Source organism: Cyprinus carpio, chromosome A8 (assembly GCF_018340385.1).
Source record: "Cyprinus carpio isolate SPL01 chromosome A8, ASM1834038v1, whole genome shotgun sequence".
Taxonomy (NCBI): Eukaryota; Metazoa; Chordata; class Actinopteri; order Cypriniformes; family Cyprinidae; genus Cyprinus; species Cyprinus carpio.
Window position 1 is genome coordinate 23,528,475 of NC_056579.1, and position 20,224 is coordinate 23,548,698.

Here is a 20,224-nt window from a genome sequence, read left to right on the forward strand (position 1 = left end):
GCATCACATTACAGTGAACGAGGGGCTTGGAAGTCAAGCTGACAAGCATCTCAAGCTCCCTCCCTCGGCAGCCTCATGTCACCCACACTCACTTGTCTGGAGGTGTGGAAGCTGACAGAATCATTATTGGAAATGACTCGGCTCACATTCCAGCAGATAATGTGCTGGTCACGGGGGGCAGACGCACCACGAGCCTCTTCTCCCCCCCACGCTCACATATAATCCACAGCCCACACCCAGCAGCTGCATCGCCTTCATAATCAATAGTCTATTATGAGTTAAAGTTATGAAGAAGTGCGGAGCACTGGTGAAAAAAAAATTGAATAATACTGCATGGAATCTTTAGCTTCAGCTTGCACTTATAATACAAACATGATTTGCAATTTAATGTAACACATTTGTAGAGCTTGAAATTTACTGAAGCAAGCATCACTAGTACTATTGCTTATGTTAATAGTTATGGGTATTATGAAATCTAGTTTTCATTGATTTTGTCTCCTCTTAACAAACCATTTGTATGTCATATACATTCAGGCATTGCAGTGCTGTTTGGTTACCAGCCCGAGGACAAAAAGTTAAGCCTTACTCAGACGAGCGCAATAAACCAGGCAACCTTTTTCTAGGAATATGAAGCAGTGTCACCATGGAAACCACTCAGAGACGGTGCTGTTTAGTACCACTGTCCAAATAATGCTTTGGAAGCAAAGGAACGTTTAGTAAATATCAGTTCATCTGTTCAAGTGTACCTTCGATCCACCAGGGAAATGATTTCAAATTATACTTCAGGCATTTATCTTCGGATGGTCAATAAGCCATGACCTCATAACCGGTTAATTTGTCTGCCTACAGAAAAATGATAAGCACTGCTCTAGAACATAAGCAAAGCAGTCTGATAACAATTCAAAGGATCAAAGAAGGGACAATTTCCAGTATATGACTACAGTATGTCTGATATTCAGAACCAGGCAGAAAAAAAAGATCTGTCAGAAAAACAACCTCTGATCAGCTTTCATATTTCCCTAAAGAGAAAGAGAGAGCCCATGGCCCACAATGCATCATTTTGCACTTTATATCCATGGCTTTCACAGGTATCTAGGGGGTCGTGGCTGTCGAGGGGCCTGACACATTCCACCCCAAAAAAGGCAGTGCCGTGGGGCAGATAGAGCCAGCAGCTCCAGCTTGAGTTGACAACACAACAACCAAATATGCAGATCGCTCCTTACAACTCTGGCTCGTGTTAATGTGATTCGGTGGCTTCCCAGGTCTGAATTGGCACAGCCAGTGCTTTTGGGTATTTGGGTGGATTTCAAAGGTAGTCATACCTCATACATTCACTGAATAACAATGGAGCTGTGATTGATTAGGGTTTCACCAGCATGTTGCTTTATAAAATCCTTCAAATCTGTTCATTAAAAAAATAATTTATGATAAGACTAATTACACAAGGTTATAATGTAGCTGCTGGTTATTGACTTGGCAAAAGAGCAATGAGTGAAACAGCGCACAAAAAAAAAATAAAGAAAGGTCTCAGACTTACTGAATTTCACCCTACTGTCCCTGAGATATAAGCAAAAAAAAAACCTTGTAAAATGTCAGTGTATCTTTTACCCCGGCTAGAACTGCTTCATTTTTCCATTTTCTCTTGTTGTTTGGCCAACAGTAGACTCCACAGGGAACCCAAGCCCTACAGACAGTCATTGATATCTGTCATAAAAAAATCAAAAGAAGAAAATTAAATTATAACTAAAACTGAAAGGGCGGCTAATGGATGCGGTACTAGAACATAATCTCTGTAAGGAATAACTAAACAAAAAATAATAAAAAAAAGAAAAAAGGAACTGAATGTCTTTATTCAGTTGAATTACATGGTGCAAGACAGTGGGAGAAATTACTAATTTCTGTCTATTATTCCCCTCTTTTACTGTAGAAAGACACATATAATTTTATCTTATAATTTATTCCATCTTTAAATAAAAGCCCATTGTTCTGGTTTTGCTTTAGGACTTTATTTTGGACATCAAGTACCACAACAGTTTAATATACAGAAATGAATAATAATAATAATAATAATAAAATTAAAATGAATAATTCATAAATAAATAAAATCATAAAATTCAATTAAATTAAACTTTTTAAAATGAAATTAAACCTGTTTATTAACATTAGCATGATCTGCCCATCAATATGCAAAATTATTCAAATGACAGGATGATTGACGAATTTTGTTCCCTTCTTATAAATGTTTGAATTTCAATAGTTTTATGTCATTAGTTCACTGTTCCCATTCACCATTTTCAAGCATAAGAGTACGTAACACAACCTGTACTTGTTGGTATCTGTAAAAATACCATAGAGTTTGACTGGACGCACAGCTTTTGACATCAACAACAAAAGATATGGGAGAGCATTTATAAAAGCACAACATTTTGTTGTTAATGTGAGTGTATACAAATAAAAGTAGACCCTTTACAGTTTAGAATGATTTATTACTCTTATCTGTACGGTCAAAAATGATGGAGGGCTTTAAGTTCTTTTTGTCGTTATCAGGACAAGATGCAACTGAATGTGCCAACGTGGTTATCGACCTCAGAGGGTTAAAGCTGAAAAGCCTATTTATTTTGTTGTCCTGCCACTAAATTAGAGAATCACCTACCCACACACTGATGTAAAGTGTGCTCATAAGTATACACTACCACAGAATTTCACAATATTCATACTAATACAAACAAAGTTAAGATTGCATGCAAAAATTGCACTTTGTTATTATTTTGTAAAAGAAGCTTGTGTGATCTCTATAATCCACGGTGATATTTTCCAAAACACCTCAGACACCAAAGGTACGGTCCTTTAAGAGCAACAACACTTTTCCCCATTAAAGGCCAATAAGTAACGCACTTGTTCCAGCTTCAGGGCAGAATATATCCCACATTACTGTGGTAGTCTGTGTGAAAATGGAAACAGTTGATTCCCACTGGAATTCATTAAAACTAAGCTGAAACAGGGTAACAGAGAGATATAGGATGTATACCTTACCCTTCATTTGTTGTGTTTGCTAAAGCAAACATCACTATTATTATTGCTCATACTTAAACTTAAGCCCTTGACCTTCAGCTCTTAACCTGTTCCTTCACCATTTGTGGATTCTACTTTAAATTGTGTGGCTTGAAGAGAAGTGTGTTATAACTTACACTGAGTAATACATACACTCTTAAATATAAAGGTTCCAAAAGCAGTGATGCCAAAAAAGTACTATTGAGAACCTTTTAAACATCTAAAGAATCTTTTTCCACTTCAAAGAAACTTTTGTGGACTGGAAATGTTCTCTGGAAGTCTAAGGTTCTTCATGGAACCACAGATGCCAAGAAATGACCTTTTTTATGAGTGTGGGACCAGAAAATGTCATAGAAAAAAAAGCTGCAAAATCCTAGCAACCCCAAGAATACCTTAGCAACCATCTAGTAATGCCCTAGCAACCATCGAAAACATTCTTGGAACTGCACAGCAACACTCAGAAAACTGAATAGCTGTCTGAAGAGATAATGGGAGCGGTGACAAGATATTTCCTTCTGGTTTTGAACTGATAAGGTTGTCAAGCAAAACTTTACTAGTCCTATTTGCATGGGGAGATAAATATAGCAGAGGGCAAGGCTAAATATATCAAACTAGGTCCAAACTAGGTCTTATCTTTACTAAAATAGCACCAGCTGATGGTGTAGTGTGGAGTGCTGTCAGTCATTTGGAATGCGGTGGGCTGGACAAACACGGGACCACGGGTCAGCCATGATGTAATTTAGGGGACGTGGGAGGGATGCTGGGAAAGTGAGGTGTTAATGAACTTGAAAGTGAATGCTAAATTAAATTATCTTGAAATCCAAGTTCCTTCCATACATAAATATGACTCAAAGTAGACTCACAGAACTTTATTTCACCTTTGAAATACATTCCCATACATTTCCGTGTTTATTGACCATTTAATAGTGGCCACAAAAACATGTGAAAAAGAATGTGTAATCATCACATTAGATATCTAAATACCAAAGCAAGTGGAATTGATGATCAAAGTAGTCAAAGTGAAGAAGTGTTCATTTACGGTAATATACTTGCTTTGTTGCCACTAGGTCCCATGATAAAACTCAAGAGTGTCATTCCAGTAGATTAAGGATGTTGCTGACAGGCTGAATGTCCAACAGACCGTCCTGTGTTTTATCATCTGTGAGATTCCTTTGGTGGACACGGATATGTGTGACTAACAAAGAGTGTCAGAGTTCTTAACTCTATTATTCCTTCGCATGGCCAAATTGCTATAGGATAAGAGATTGTTTACATATAATATATATATATATATATATCTATATATATATATATATTATATAGATAATATAGTATATATATATATAATATATATAAAATTATCTTGTTAGTTTCCCTCTTATTTAAACCCTGTGTTGATCCCAAGTGTTTGTCTGGTCTCGTTGCTGTATCATTGGTGTTGTGGATTTATATGGACCTTCAGTGTGTTTTTGGAATTCATTAAATACTGTTATCTTTGTATTTTGTGCCTTCATACAACCCACTTTGTGACAGAAGAATGAACAAAACCGAAAATGAAAGGCAGAAGATACTATAGCACTCTCGCGTCCATCAATGTGGTACCAACCCGAGACATTGAGGGATGTCGCTTTTGCCTTTCAGGATGACAGTGACAACATTTGCTTCGTACTGCCCCGGGGAGATAGCTGGACCTTGAACAGGTACATCAACTTTCATCAACTTTGCCCTGAGGATGAAAGTATCTGCATTCACTGTGGACAAAGCAGATGTCGAGGACTACACCATCGTCCAGCCCCACCACACCACAAACTTCTCACAGCTTGGCCCAGAGCCCAGCCAGCCATCATCCCCACACAACACGGTGTGTGAGCCAGAGGCCTCGACAGACAGGGAGCCAGGGCCAGCCCAATAAAAGAGCCAATCGAGGAGACTAAGCCCATGCTCGCCCCGGAGCCCAAGCCTCAAGAAGAGTTTGACCAGGAGTGTGAGCCAGCCACATCGTCAGTGAGGTTCTGAGTTTTAGTGGAGTATGAGGGCATGGAGGAAGGTCCCACATACATCCCCACTGCTAAGGGTGAGCTGCAGCGGGCCTCTGTGGATCTACTCTCTATTTTTGACCCTCTATACTGCCCTAACCCTTGTCTTTGTCTTCGTTGTCTCTGTCCAGCCCTAAGCCTTCTGAATTTTTGCTGGTTCCATCCAGCCCTAAATCTCCTGAATCTCCCACCCATACTGTCAGCCCATCAGCTCACTCTCTTCCAGCCACCAATGAGGCCAATTCACCTCAGGCCCTCCAGTCTTCAGCTCCGCAATTCACCTCAGGCCCTCCAGTCTTCAGCTCCACCTAATGTGAGGTTCCTCTGTCTCTACATCCAGCCACCGAATCCCAAATTCCACACAGCCTTGATCCTTCACCTCCACCTTTGCTCCTAGCTCCATCATCTCCGCTAAAGACTGTTATCATACCTGCTCCACCGGTCTTCCTCGTCCCTCTGGCACCACGTTGGGCAAGCATCCATCTACCTCCACCTTCCATGCCAGCCAAGCACTCTGTCCCTTCTCTGCTGCCACCTGTCATCCCCTCAGCTCACCCTCTGCCTGCCATTGCCTATGTGGGTTTGCTTCGGGTCTTCCAGTCACTAGCGCCAATTAAGCATGAGGATTCCCTTCACCTCCATCTTCACCTCCAACCACTGGATCCCTGACTCCACCTTGGCCCTGCAACCCATCGACTCTGCCTTGGCTCCTAGCTCTGTCATCTTTACCATGGCTTGTTACCCCACCACCTCCTCCAAGCTCCCTCATCCCTCCCACACCACAACATTAATTTAACCTAACCCAGTCTCCAATCCTATTCACCTTCACCTCCACCTCCACCTCAATCTCAATTGCAAGAGCTCGTCCTCCTGGCCCCTCCTCCCAGGACACCACCATGACTCCTCCCTTTTGCGACTCCACCTTGGACCTTATTCTTGGCTTGGGTCTGGACCGCCACTTTCTGGTTCCTCCTACTCCCACCTCCTTCCTCCATCGTTGCCTCCCTGGTCCTGCTTGCTCCATTCTTCATCCCTTTACCCACTCCTGTCCCCTGTCCTTGGTCACCATCCCTTCACCCGCTTCTGTCTTTTTTTATGGACTCTCCATGGCCGTCATACCATCATACAACCATGCTTGTGACAGTTTAGGAGTTTGCTGAATTCAATCACCTTATGAAAAATAAGTAATGCTTGCAGCAAAAACACTTCACAGGAGAAACAACTAGAGTCCCCTTACGCTGAACTCTATACTCTGTTCAATACCACAAAAAAAAGATAACAATTTAACCACTCTTTAACTTGTATTGAACCCAGATTATTCCTTTAAATTAGTAAACTGCTTTTGTGAACAGTGATCTCAAACATGCAGCCTGTGAGCAGCTAAACCCTGCAAAAAAAAAATAAAAAAATCCATTTGAGTCTCATGGCAAGATCAAGGGAGGGTGAGGGAGAAACTTTAAGATAAATGTATCTCATCCTTCTAACATGGCTGCTGGCTACTCAGGTTTGGGTTGAACATCAAGAGAGGACTGGCTCAAACCAACAAAGCCCTGAGGCCGGTTTCCACCCAGCATGAGGAGGACAGGTGGCCAGGGCTTGACTGATGATCTCTTGCTAGCTTTCCACTGGAGCACAGTATGAAGGAAACAGGGACTGATTAGCATTTTAGCAGCCATCGGCATCTAGCACAGCTATTAGGAAAACAGGTCGGAGGCCATCTAGAAGATATCATTCCCTCTGCAAGCCTAATGTGGCTATAAAAAATGTAAACACTATTTGTGATGTTGAAATGGCTTATGTTGAAATTAAACGCTTTCAAATGGACAACAAAAACACATATCTGAATACTGAATTATCATGGTTTGCAGTTTGCTGATCATTTTCTTTGTAACACATTTGTTATACATTATGAATATGGTCTCTTTAGTAAATAAATGACATTTGGAACAGACTGCAGTGCTCCCTGTCATTAAAATCTTAATTAGCCCCATTGGCTTCTCATCAGGGAAAGAGCAGTGCTCAGTGAACTGTGCTTGAAGTTAAGAGCTGCCCGAATGAAATATGAGAGTCTATAATGAACGCAGCTAACAGACAATATGAAAGTAATGAGGGACAATGATGGGTTAAAGCTGAAGTGTGTAATTTCTGAGCCACTGGCGTCACCAAAGCAAATGTACTAACAATGCTTGTTTTCAAACAGGTTTCCCAAACATTTCTGCTGTCTGCCACTGGTCACATAGTCTCACCACAATCTCTTGCCATTGGCTGACACAAAGTCACAGTGTTTACACTTTTTGAGAAAATTAGAAAGTATTTTATCATTGATTGAAAAATTATATATTCCAGCTAGTATTGGGAAAATGCTTTCCATTGTAGTGAATATGTGTTGTACATTTTGTGGTTGGATTTCCAGTGAGTTTCAATGTGTTTCAAACATCCAAACACATTTAGCCACAAAACCTGTCTTAAATATGGGAAAATTAGCTTAAGACTTGGATTCAGTGGTTCTTTCTGTTGTTTGAAGCTTTCTGAAAAGTCATATTTCTTCTTTTTTGATGGGTCATCTTTATGTGTAAAGAAACCTTTGCATCACTACATAATCCCACTGCTGTGCATTCATATCGCCTTGAGAACAAGCGAGGGATCTCTTTTGAGAAGACTTTCCCAGACTGAGAGTTAACCACACACTGCCTGCATGAAAACCAGGACACTGAACTGACAGACAATGGCTGTCCAAAACTGAAGGCAGCATTTGTTTACCTCCTAGGGAAACTCAGGCAGGCTTCCAAGGCATCATCACCTCTAATGATCTAGAACAAATTCAGCTACAATGATTATTTCTCTGAAGACATGAAAAAACATGGGGGGGATAAAAATTACAAGACTGTGGGATATCATGCTGCCCTCAAAACCTTCATATGCTGTCTGAGAAAGCAGTGCTTTTCAGCGTTTATGAAACAGTCTCTTCTTTGTATGTTGTCTTAGTAAAGTCAAATTGAGGCTCTAGCTAGCCAATGGGATGCTTTGTTGCATGCCTCATTTTAAGAAAATAAATATTGCAAAAGAAAATATCAAAGACTGAACACTTGGCAGCTTCTGTCCAGGTAAAATGTGCTATTACTTATTTCTTAAAGTAGTTTCTCTTTGTCTTGCCTAAATTTGCCTAGAACTAAATGCACAATATATTGGATTATTATTATTATTATAAAAAAAAAAAAAAAAAAAAAAAAAAAAAACTGGGATGGGATGAGTGTAAGTGCTAATGCTTTGACGATTGGAAGGAGCCTCCTGCACGTCACTATTGAAATGTTCGGTCGACGAAGTGGGATCCTAATGAAAATGGAGAGCCCTCCCCGTAGGGTTTGCTGGATTTTCCTGGGTGACCGTGACGAAATCAAAGAAAGCAAAATCGACAACCTGCACACGTTCCATCGAATAGAGAAAAGAGCCAAGCACAGCCCACCACAGTCACCGCTGAAGAGTGCTGACCTCCAAAATACTTAAACAACAATGATCGCCAACATCTATATATTCTGCGTGTCTTCACTTCTACTTTTAAACTTGGTCGGTGCCAAACCAGTTACCAGTTTACAGGTGAGTCTTTCTGTCTTGGCACACTATTGACGTTTATTAGACTCTGGCTAATCAAATACTTTTTTTATAGCAGAGTCTTCAGCAGTTGTTAGATGAAGAAGTGAACACGCCGTTTGTGGAGTCGGAGATGGAGCAGAAAGATGCGAGAGCGGAGAAGAGCGCACTGGACGAGCGCGCGGAGCAACAGTGGGATTCAGACGCGCGCAACTCAGCGCTGGCCGGGAAAGATAGCGCGTTCGAGCGTCTCCTAGGAGACTTACTGTCCACATCCAAGCGCTCGTGGAGTCGATTCAAGAAAGGCGGGCTGAGGAGCTGCTTTGGGGTCAGACTCGAAAGAATCGGGTCTTTTAGCGGACTCGGGTGTTAAGCGGAGGTATGTTAGGAGATGTTAGGTCATCTTGGCCAGATAGCCTATGTAACACTGTTCAAACGCGTATTAGAAATTAAATAAGTCATGTCTTATTACTTCATGTCATGTCACTTCTTGCAGGTGGGGACTTTGAAATACTTGACACACGTGGGCAGGCACATCTTAGATAAGGAAGTGCTGACTGAAAGTTTACCGTAGATTTGTGTTCAGGTGATGCTGTATGTGTTGGTCATTATTTATTTAAGATTTAGACATGTAAATAGTTTGTATTTGGAGATTCCATGACTGCTGCTTTGTACTGTTGCATCTATTTATGTATGTATTTATTATGTCCTCCCTAAATACAATCGTGGTGCAGAGAATGTATATTGCTGCAAAATAAACATTTTGCATAACGTGTGTCAATATGGTCTAGAACTAAAGTGAGTATATCTGACGATGAATAGAAGGTAAATTAGCCTAATGCGTATGTTAATATAATGCACATCCGCGGGGTATTTCAGGAGTTTATATATATATATATATATATATATATATAATATATATATCTATATATATAATATCATATATATATATATATACTTTTTATTATTATTCTACAATGAATCAGTGATTTAGAAGTGCCAATTGGCCGAAGGGTGCGAACATAATATAATCAGTCAATTTTTGACGAATTTCGGATTTGTATTTATTTTTTTCAATATCTAAAATGGCTTAAATCGTAAACATTTTGCAGAGTATGTTTGAAATATAGTCCAATTTATTGTCATCACATTGACACAATCAATGGAATAAATATTTGTTGGTGAGATCTATTGAATTTAGGCGTGACCCGGATACACAAACAAAATACTAAGTAAAGTAAATCATACACTGACTAAAATTCAAAGCATTTCTTATATAAATGTTCATCTTCTTTCACTATGAAACGGTGCTATATAATCCAGCCTATACTATGTTTGTCCATATAGGCCCTGATCCGCTAACACGTTCTCACCCTCAGCTCGTCACATATGGACTCTTGGTCAGGACCCCTTGGCATCACTTTTTACGCACTGGGTGTCCCTTTGGCGTCATTCTTCAACGTGTAGGGAACCCCATTGCTCTCGGTTGTTTGCTCTATGCGTCAGATCCAGTCGCATTTAATTCTTTAAATGGGTTTATAAAAGTAGATATTATTGAGAGGTATCTGACGAGTTGGGAATGAGAACGAGTTGGATTAAGAGAGTATAGAACAAGCTGGAAACAGAAATGTTGAGAGATCATGAGACTATGAAGGGAATGATCATAAACCAATTCAGGCTTTGTGTTCCATTTAAGAGGTTTGATTTATGTGAAAACAATCGTTAAATACGCTGTACAGTTACACAGAATAAACCTGTTTCATACTTGGATTGGTAATTCACTAACAACAATGCAAGCCTTGTATATTAATAAAAAATAAACTTAACCATTAATCATCAGATTTGTAATAATGTGGAAATTATACGAAAATCAGCATTGTGATATATATATATATATATATATATATATATATATATATATATCTTATATATATATATATATATATATATATATATATATATAAAGAACTTTTGTGCACTGGAAAGGTTATATGGATGTTAAAGGTTGTGTATGGAACCACTGATGCCAATAAAGAACCTTTATTTTTAAGAATGTAGGCCTTCATCTAATCAATTCCTTTAACTAACTAAATAATTACTGTACGTTTATACAAATTTATTTGAAGATCTGAGCATCAGGAACACACATCGCACCTATAAAGTTTTTTTCTAAACATTTATTGCTATCCTCCTCTGTTCTAGTTTTTATATTATTTAATGTCTCATTTAAATCTTATGAGTTGACAGAACCTCAGCAGAGCAGCAGCTGATCCAAATGTGCACGTCACGTGTCCATTACATAATACAATAATAATAATAATAATAATAATAATAATAACAAGAATGAATGAATGAATGAATGAATGAATGAATGAATGAATGAATGAATGAATGAAAATATGCATGAAGCTCCATCCGTAAACCTGCATGAGTGAATTCGTATGTTGATTAATGTTCACAGTTATTAGCTACATATGAATGTGTTATAATAGGCTATATCAGCTATAAACTGCTCACTCTAGTATTATATAGCGATATTATTATTAAGTTAGATAAAGCGTAGGCTATATATAATCGTGTAGCCTACAGTAACTTGGCTTAAAGTCCATGTAAGACACTCGATGTGAATGATTTCAGAGAAGTAGGCCTAGAGCAAAATGAAATCATGAAGGTGTTCCCGTCACTGTCTGGCCCATTTGGACTCGTCTATAAGCTTTAAATGACTCATTTCCGACAGCAGCCTTTATCAGACAGAGGTGTCGGAATGCACCGGCCATTCTTCACATTACTGGCGTGTCAAACTTAAAGTATAAAAGAGCTCGTGGCTCCACTGAGAGAGTATACAGCCAACGACACGGAAGACAGAAGAGCAGCAAAAAACATCAGGAAACATGAAGTCGATTGACATTCCTTTAGTCGGCCTTCTCTTGCTCTTCAGCGTTCAGCTCATGGGCGCGTTCCCGCTGCAAAACACAGCCTTAACCAGCGAGGACATGGATGTCTTAAAGGTAAGACGAAAAACCAGGAATGAGAGAAGAAAACTTGCTTAATGCTGCTTGCTCAATAGGGCAAACTAATGAGCCACATATGGCCCTGTCAGCTTCTTCTACAGCGACTGGAAGAGTCCATTCCCGCTGCTTCTCAAGAGCACACACTGACGAGAGAGGAGGAAACCCGCGCTCAGTCTCAACCCCAGACTGACACGAGAGACTATCTGTCTGCTCGGGACCTGAGGACGGTCCGGCAGGACTCCAAGAGACACTCCGGGTGTTTCGGGCGCAAACTCGACAGAATCGGCTCCATGTCGTCCCTGGGGTGTAACACCGCCGGGCGTTCAGGTAGCAACTTCATTTATGCATCGTACAGCAACAGTTAAAATTGACATCGCTTACTTTAAATGAAAATTAAAGAACTGTTTGTGCATATAATTTTCTCCAGCCCTTAATATACACTGTGTTAATATGACGATACAGGCCTATGGTTCACTAACGTACCCATTTCTCTGTTTCTCTCTTTTCTTCAGGTTCTAAGAAGTGGTGAAGTCTTAATGATTAGAAACTTCTACACTGTAAAAAGTGAAATATTTAGCGCTGGTATAACTTTAAGAAGTTATTTCTACTTGAGCTGACCTTACAATGACTTTTGTTGGCGTAACCTAATGTATTCAGGTTGATTTAGTCATATTAAATTATATTTTTGACATCAAACAAAAAACAAGATGTTACTATCAAAGCACATTTTTAGGTTACCTGACAAAATATTTTTTTACAGTGTTATCCAAAAATTTGTTTTCTTAACCATGCATATTTATTTAGATATTTATTAAATTGTTTAAATAGTCAAGTTATGTATTTATATGCATATTTAATGTTATTGTCATTCAGATCAGCTGTAATAAATGTTTACACATGCCTTGGTTTCAGAAATCTTTCTTTCTCATTTGATTATCTTTTTTTTAATCTACCTGTATTTCTGTGTGAACACATACAGCATGAGTTTTCACTGAATCAACTGTTTTAAATCATAATGCAATGAGGTTTAATTGACCTTTTGGGTTGTTTTCTTTATAAGTATAGTTTAAGACGAAGGATAAAGTTCTTGCACTGTTTGCCTGACAATGTTTGCACATGTTTTCACTGATCAAACTGTCCCATGGAGTGGTAGAGATTCCCCAGTCCCTCCTCAGGGCATCATTATCAGTTGAACCTGTTTCAGCACCACGGAGAGCAACAGTACTTCACATTACTCAGGGGAACTCAAGGTCACTATCCTGAGTTACATTTAACGTTTCACTGACATTCAGAATAGCTTAGGCCTATGTTGTCAAAACGTTTGGTGGTGAAATTAAGAACAAAATGCCTTGCAGTCGAAGTTGTTTATGAATTCGGGAAACCAGAGCTACTGTAGTTAACTAAAAGGTTGTCCTCCAAACTAAAATTGGCAAGTTGGGGCATGTTGTCACATGTTTGGCACATGTTTTATGTATAGCAAATTATTATAATTTTAATTATAATTATACTTATAATTTTTGTTGTCCAAAACAGTTTAATATTGTCCTTGTCTATTATTATTATTATTATTTTATATTTTTTATTACTTTCTTGTTATATTAGCATTAAGAATATTTTAGAGACTATTTTAGGATTAAGAAGAAGAAAAAGAAGAATTTTGTCTGTATTTGTCATTTTTATGCTTTATTTATTTTTTTAATATATATATTTTTTATAAAGTTTTAGTTATTTACTACAGTTTCAGTTAAGTTTTAGTTAAGTCAAGTTAAACTAAATGAAAATGACAATTTTTGCCTTGGCAAGTCGATAAAATTAAATTTTTTAATCTGAAATAAAATACATTACATTATTTAATCTGAAATAAAATAATAAGTTTATATATATATACTGTATATATCTGTGTACGTCATATATATATATATATACTGTATATATATATATATATATATATATACACACAAAAAAAAAAATTAAACAAATACGTTTTAAATTTGGAAGATGGCTTGTTTTACTTTAGATAGTATTTTATACATACATACACACACACACACACACACACACACACATACACACTCACTCACACACACACATACACACTCACTCACTCACACACAAACACACACAGACACACACACACACACACACACACATATATTGTCAAGACTTTAAAGAATATTTACTCTTTCAAAAAAAAAAATAGTAATAATAATAAGATTTTAGACTAGTATTAAAACCAATTGTATTAACCAGTTTATATAAATTCTTTTTTTAGTTAGCATAAATTTGAACCAGGTAAAGGTTCTGGTTTATTTCTTTTACTATTTTTCCATAAAGTCATCCTTTCAGTCAACATCACTGGCCTATATATAGACCATCATCTGTTTTAACCCCTTATGGTATAGTTGGCTGTAGTTTGTATCAGTTATGAGGTGATGCCGGAATCATGTGAGCCACTCGTGCAGCGGATGCATTCCCATGATGCCTGAGGTCACTGTTTGTGTCCGAGTTACAGACCCAGCGCCGCACATCAGGAGTTCTCCAGCGAGCCACCTCACACCGCACCAAACAGACACTTAAAAGGAAATCTGCTCCAGGAGCGTTATCACAGACGAGGTGTCGGAATGCACTTCAGACAGTTTACAGAAGATGAGCTCCTGACAGTCCACTGTCCCTATATAAGAGCCAAGCAGGCAGACGGCCAGTTCAGAGAGAAAGAGCCCGCAGCCAGAGCAAGCCAGAGATGATCAGAGGACTTATTCTCACAGGACTGCTGGTCCTGCTATGGAACCAGATGGATGTACAAGCGCACGTGTTGAGCAGACACAGTCCCGTCATCAACATGGCCAAGCTGAAGGTATTTCTGCTTTGCACTCTTAAAAAATCAATCAACAAACAAGAGATCTTACAGTAAAATTAGAGCATTTGGATTTGTTTACTCAGTTACTATGTTAGCCAACGATCGTTAACGCTATTTCTACCAACTTTACCAATTTAACCCAGTTGTTGTAATAATTTAATGTATATAGTTTGTTAATAGGATAGATCATCCAATAATGGAAATTCTAAGTTGTTCCAATTCTGTATGAGTTTCTGTCTTCTACTGAACACAGAATTAGATATTTTGAAGAATGTGTGACAAAAAACACTATATCACACACATACACCCACACAATATATAATACTCCAAAAAAAAACATTTTCTCTTCGCCTTATTCTTCAAAATACATTTTTACGTTCAACAGAAGAAGAACAGATTTGGAACAACTTGATGGTGAATAAATGATGACAGAATTTCCATTTTTGGGTGAACTGTCCCTTTAAATGTTAGTTTCATCAAGATTTAATGTGATACAAACAGGAAGAAACACTTCTTGAGCATCTTGAGCATGCAAAGAATATTCAGTAAGTTCAATAAAAGAAAACATTTCAACAGAATGGCTAAATTGACTCTTGTTCTGCTCTCCAGAGCTTGCTGCAGCAGTTTGAGGAGGCCCTGGCCACAGAAGAGGCTCCTGAGAGAGCCGTCGATTATGAGGACAGCAACACGGCGCTGGAGCAGAGCCCGGCTTCTGTGTCCTGGGACAGAGACAGAGAGGAGGAAGCAGCTCCGGCGGAGGACACCAGCCCCCCGGATGGATTTGAGACGCAGAGAAATCGCCTCATAGATCTTCTCATGTCAACCCGGAGCAAAAGCCTGTCTGGCTGTTTCGGGGGACGGCTGGATCGCATAGGGTCCTCCAGCACCCTTGGGTGCAACTCTAAAAAAGGTTAGCTCAATAAGAGAATACAGTGATGTTAAGATTACAATATATATTTATGATATATAAATTATTTTACATGTTGGCAGTTGTCCATGAACTTTTTAGGTAAACATTTACGTGTATTTAAGAGAAGAAAAATCTCAGTAAATCTAAGTCAAAAGCTAAGGTCCTGTAACTTTCACCATTTCCACCCCAATTTTGAATTACCTTTGTAATTTTACACGGTCCTGTGGTGTGACAAATGAATGTAATAGTTAAAATATCTCATGTTAACTGAAAAAAAAAATAGAAAAAAGATACTATTAATTTTCTGTCAGGACATTATCTGTTTTTTCTACAGTACAATAAGGTCTCATTAGTTAACATTAGTTAATACATGAACTAACCTTAACTAACAATAAGCAATGAATTTATTACAGCGTTTATTCATCTTCGTTAAATTACTATTCATGTTAGCTCAGGTCCATTAAATTCTATTAACAAATACAACTTTTGTTGTAAATTATTTTAATATTGTAAAAATTAACATTAAGATTAATTAATGCAGTCAACTAATAATAACAAATGGAACCTTATTGTAAAGTGTTGCCCATAAAACAGAACTCAATGCAATGTGTAATTTAAAATATATGGGGGAAAAATAACACCTGTGAAAAATAAACAGAACAATTGCTTCATTGTATCATATAACAGTAGATTGGGCCTTTTGTAGTATAAATATCAGTGTACTATAAACATGAGCTCATAACTGCATGTATAATAATTATAGGTGACATGGAAAACAAATTTGTGGAGTAGAAAAATGCACGCTAAACTGAAACCGTGTGGAAATTTTTGTTCAAATCTTGAAACATGAAAATGAATGTAACGTGGAAATGAAACCAACAATACTTTGTTACAAAATTCTTCCATATTTTGCAATGCCTGTTGTGCTTTATATTATCTGATGGTTCATATTTGTTTGATATATTTATTATGTACAAGTAGTTGAGTGCTAGTAAGGATGTGATATGTGGCGATACTCACGATAATTATGTGCATTAATTATATTCTGCATTCATTTATGAGGTTTATGAAATTTGCAGTACTCCTGTCTGGTGTGCAGTTCTGCTTTTAATGAAGAATAAGCGACTCAGTTTGTGCTGGGCTTCATCAAAGTTATTCTGATATTCTTCTTGTCACATTTGAAACTGTACTTAAAAATAAAATGTTGTTTCAAGAACAGTATAAACTGATTGTAAGGGTTTTTTTTAGTTGTAGAAAGTGATAATAAAATGATAACAAAATCCTGTTTTTTAAATCATTGTGAGAACTCAATAACTCCAGGGCTAACACATACAGAAACACCAAAGTCTGCTACTCGTTTACCACCCACACCATCTCTCCTAATGGCCATTATCAGACTCATTACAGGACACATCAGCACTGCACTATAATGAGTCCAACAGCTGCAGGTGCTTATCAACACCTGCGCTAACCTTAAAAAACTCCAGCCATGTCAGCCTTAATCCTCTTACACAAGCTCAGCGGGCTCGCTCATGATTGCATGAATAATGCCTGCGCTCTCATTAGAAACCTCAGATCTCCGCTCCGTGTCACATACTAACAGACTGGTGTCTTGGGTCTGGTGTGAATCCAGTGGGATTGCAGTGACAGGAGAATGAGCGGGAACTACATCTCCTCCAATTAGACGAGCGGCCTGCAGGAGCGAGTCAGAGCTGGACGTGAGGACTGCTGTCAGTCTGAGGCTTCATTCACACTGAGAGATAAAGCGGCAGATGTGATGCATGACCACAGGCAAAACGTCCTCCAGGTGGTAGACAGACGTTCTCAGACTTTCTTACACTCTTACTGGGTACATCTCTGTCAGGACAGGGTTTTTCACCCATTGATCTGAATCCTGAAAGGACTGACAGAAGGAACAGAGTATGTAGATGGTCAATTAAGTGACTCAGTTTGAGTGAATACTTCTGGTTCTGTTGACTTTTTTTTTAAATATGTAGTTACTTTTTTTTTTATGCACACTTTGTGCTCTGGGAGAATTCTGTTGACTTTTTTATTAATATAAATATTATCTCTTAACCACACAAAAGATTAGCAGACACACGCCATGCATCATGGGAGAATTCTAAATACCAACACATTCTTATGTACAGTCATTATATTATATTAATATTATATATATTATATTATATTATATATATATATATATATATTACATTATATATATCTATATCATATTTAGTGCTGTCAAAAGATTAATCGCATATATTATTGTAAAACAAAAAGAAAATCGCATCCAAAATAAGTTATTTTTAACATATGTGTGTGTACTGCCAAAATTATATTTATAATGTATTTATAAATACACACACATGCATGTATAGATTCTCAGAAAAAAATATGCTATGTTTATCTAATAATAAAAGCAATTATATATACTATATATATCTCTATGTCTATGAATAAAATGATTGTGGCGTATATATATATAATCTATATATATATATACTAACATGATATTGCCAAGGATATATATATATATATATATAATTATATTGTAAAAAAAAAAAAAATAAAAAAAAAATAAAAAACTAATCATCCAATATACCAACAAATATGTATATATAAATATATAAATAAATTTAATACAAATCCACAGACGAACTGGAATTTAAAAAAAAATAATAATAAAAAAGTCAGCATCTAATTTGCCATTGAGGAATGCCACGATTAGCTCTTAACATTTCATGAGCCTTGTTTTCAGGGTGGAAATCAGATCTGTGCTGAAATAGTCCATGTCCGACACATCAGCCTACATTAGGAGGACTGTACGCATGTGTCAGAGTGAGTTTAACTCCACGCACTCGGCTGTGAGGAGCTTAATGAATCAGACTCGGAGCTCTGCTGTGAAAATGACTGACTGAACAGCAGGTGCAGACACTCTTTATTCATCACACACAACTCAGTCCTACTGTACACTGCCCATCAGATATGTCTTAATGCTGGAAAAAATAAAAAAACACATATACATGTAAATCCATAACACTTTAGTTTAGGGAGCAATTCTCACTATTAACTAGCATGCATATCACCAGCTTGTTGATTGTTTACTAGTACTTATAAAGCACATATTAATGCCTTTATTCTGTGTGACAATATTGTCCAATTCTACCCCATACCTAAACGTACCTACATTAATAACTCTCAAGGCAAAAGTAGTTGATAGTTAGCTAAAAGTAAGAACTGGTCTCCAAACGATGGTGCGATTTATAAATCATATGATTTATTGCTGTATCACAATTAACTCAATTTTAAATCACTTCACTATTTTGGTTTGAGATGTTGGTCAAGTTTTTTCCTTTGCCCTAATTACTCTTTCACTGTATTTATTATACAGTACATTTTACTAACTGTCAGTCAGTTCCTTGATGACAGAAAGTGACATACAGTGGAGGAAATATTTATTTGATCCCCTGCTGATTTTGTAAGTTTGCCCACTTACAAACATTTCAGTGAGTAAAATAAGTATTTGATACCCAAGCAAAACATGACTTATTAGTACTTGGTGCAGAAACTCTTGTAAATATTTCATAAACCAAATAATGAAAAATACCAAAAAATATTTTCCCCACTGTAGTGTGTGTGTGTGTGTGTGTGTGTGTGTGTGTGTGTGTGTATATATATATATATATATATATATATATATATATATATATATATATATATATATATATATATACTATTTAATTGCTATTATATTTTACAATGTTGTTGTATTTTCCCCACTTCATTTCTGATTGAATTAATGCAGCCTTGATGTGCGTTAAAGACTTTCTACTCCAAACTTTTAAATGGTACTATATATGTATGCTATTGTAGAAATACATAATAAAATAAATATAAACGTACTTAAACATTTATATTTATACATTTTATTCATTTTATAAATAGATATATATTATATATGATCATAGATATATGATATTATATATATATATATATATATATAAATATATATAAAAATACTTTTTTACATTCCCTTATTGTATAGTTATAATATAGATAGATAGATAAATAGATATTATATGTCTTTTTTACATTCCCTTATTGTATAGTTATATTTTATATTTGATCTAGATTTTTAGGCTCTACTGTTAGTGTTATTATTATTCCTTTATTTAACCAGGGGAAATCATATTGAGACAATAGTCTCTTTTTCAAATGGTCCCTGGCCAAGAAAGGCAGCACTTAAAAATGTAAAAAAGAAGAAGAAAAGAAAAGAAAATATCTGTATGCACCGTGGGTCTGAGAGTAACACAATTTCGATTCTCTGTATGTATGTACTGTACATGTGGAAGAATTGACAATAAAGCAGACTTGACTTGACTTGACTAATTTGAATTATCTGCATTCCCATTGGTTGTGCTCACATTGTGTTGATGCTCATTTGCATAAAACTAAGCTGCTCAAATTGTTTCATCACCAACAGTCCCAGCACTGGAAATTGCCAACTTCCACTGAAAGCGAATGCTATCCTGTTGCTTCAAACTGCTGTCAGTGCACTGACTGTCACTCCCTCACTGCGCAGCGACTAATTTGAGCTCTTTTCCCCATCCTGGTCACTTTGCTGTCATTTGATGGATAAGTTACAGTTAATAAAGCTGAAATGTCTGAGTTTGAGCATATTTTCGAAAGTTCTACTTTTTTCTTTAAATTGCACGAGCATATAGGATTGTTAGAGTTACGCTATGTGAGGTCCATCCTTCAGTGTGAT

At 37.1% G+C, this 20,224-nt stretch overlaps 4 protein-coding genes across 5 annotated transcripts in view; 3 read left to right on the plus strand and 1 right to left on the minus strand.

The window, feature by feature from the left end:
- Positions 1-8,543: 8,543 nt before the first annotated feature.
- Positions 8,544-9,456, plus strand: LOC109094664 (C-type natriuretic peptide 3-like). 2 transcript variants are annotated; one of them, XM_019108383.2, is made up of 2 exons: positions 8,544-8,681; positions 8,752-9,456. In XM_019108383.2, the coding sequence occupies exons 1-2, from the start codon at positions 8,598-8,600 to the stop codon at positions 9,046-9,048; spliced, it is 381 nt and encodes a 126-aa protein (XP_018963928.1). In that variant the 5' UTR covers positions 8,544-8,597; the 3' UTR covers positions 9,049-9,456. The 2 variants fall into 2 exon arrangements, with proteins under 2 accessions (XP_018963928.1, XP_018963929.1); XM_019108384.2 differs by having other exon boundaries at positions 8,755-9,456.
- Positions 9,457-11,500: 2,044 nt separating this feature from the next.
- LOC109094665 (brain natriuretic peptide-like) lies at positions 11,501-12,587 on the plus strand. The gene is made up of 3 exons (XM_019108385.2): positions 11,501-11,683; positions 11,776-12,013; positions 12,199-12,587. Exons 1-3 carry the CDS (start codon positions 11,567-11,569, stop codon positions 12,213-12,215), a joined length of 372 nt encoding a protein of 123 aa, XP_018963930.1. The 5' UTR covers positions 11,501-11,566; the 3' UTR covers positions 12,216-12,587.
- Positions 12,588-14,372: 1,785 nt separating this feature from the next.
- Positions 14,373-16,733, plus strand: LOC109094663 (natriuretic peptides A-like). Its single transcript, XM_019108381.2, has 2 exons — positions 14,373-14,540; positions 15,153-16,733. Exons 1-2 carry the CDS (start codon positions 14,427-14,429, stop codon positions 15,456-15,458), a joined length of 420 nt encoding a protein of 139 aa, XP_018963926.1. The 5' UTR covers positions 14,373-14,426; the 3' UTR covers positions 15,459-16,733.
- A 2,880-nt stretch (positions 16,734-19,613) lies between these two features.
- Positions 19,614-20,224, minus strand: part of LOC109092735 (chloride transport protein 6-like) — a 26,653-nt gene continuing 26,042 nt past the window's right edge. The window contains exon 23 of the mRNA XM_042762881.1: positions 19,614-20,224. This exon is cut by the window's right edge and continues 1,763 nt beyond it. The gene's annotated coding sequence lies outside the window, so the exon portion shown is untranslated.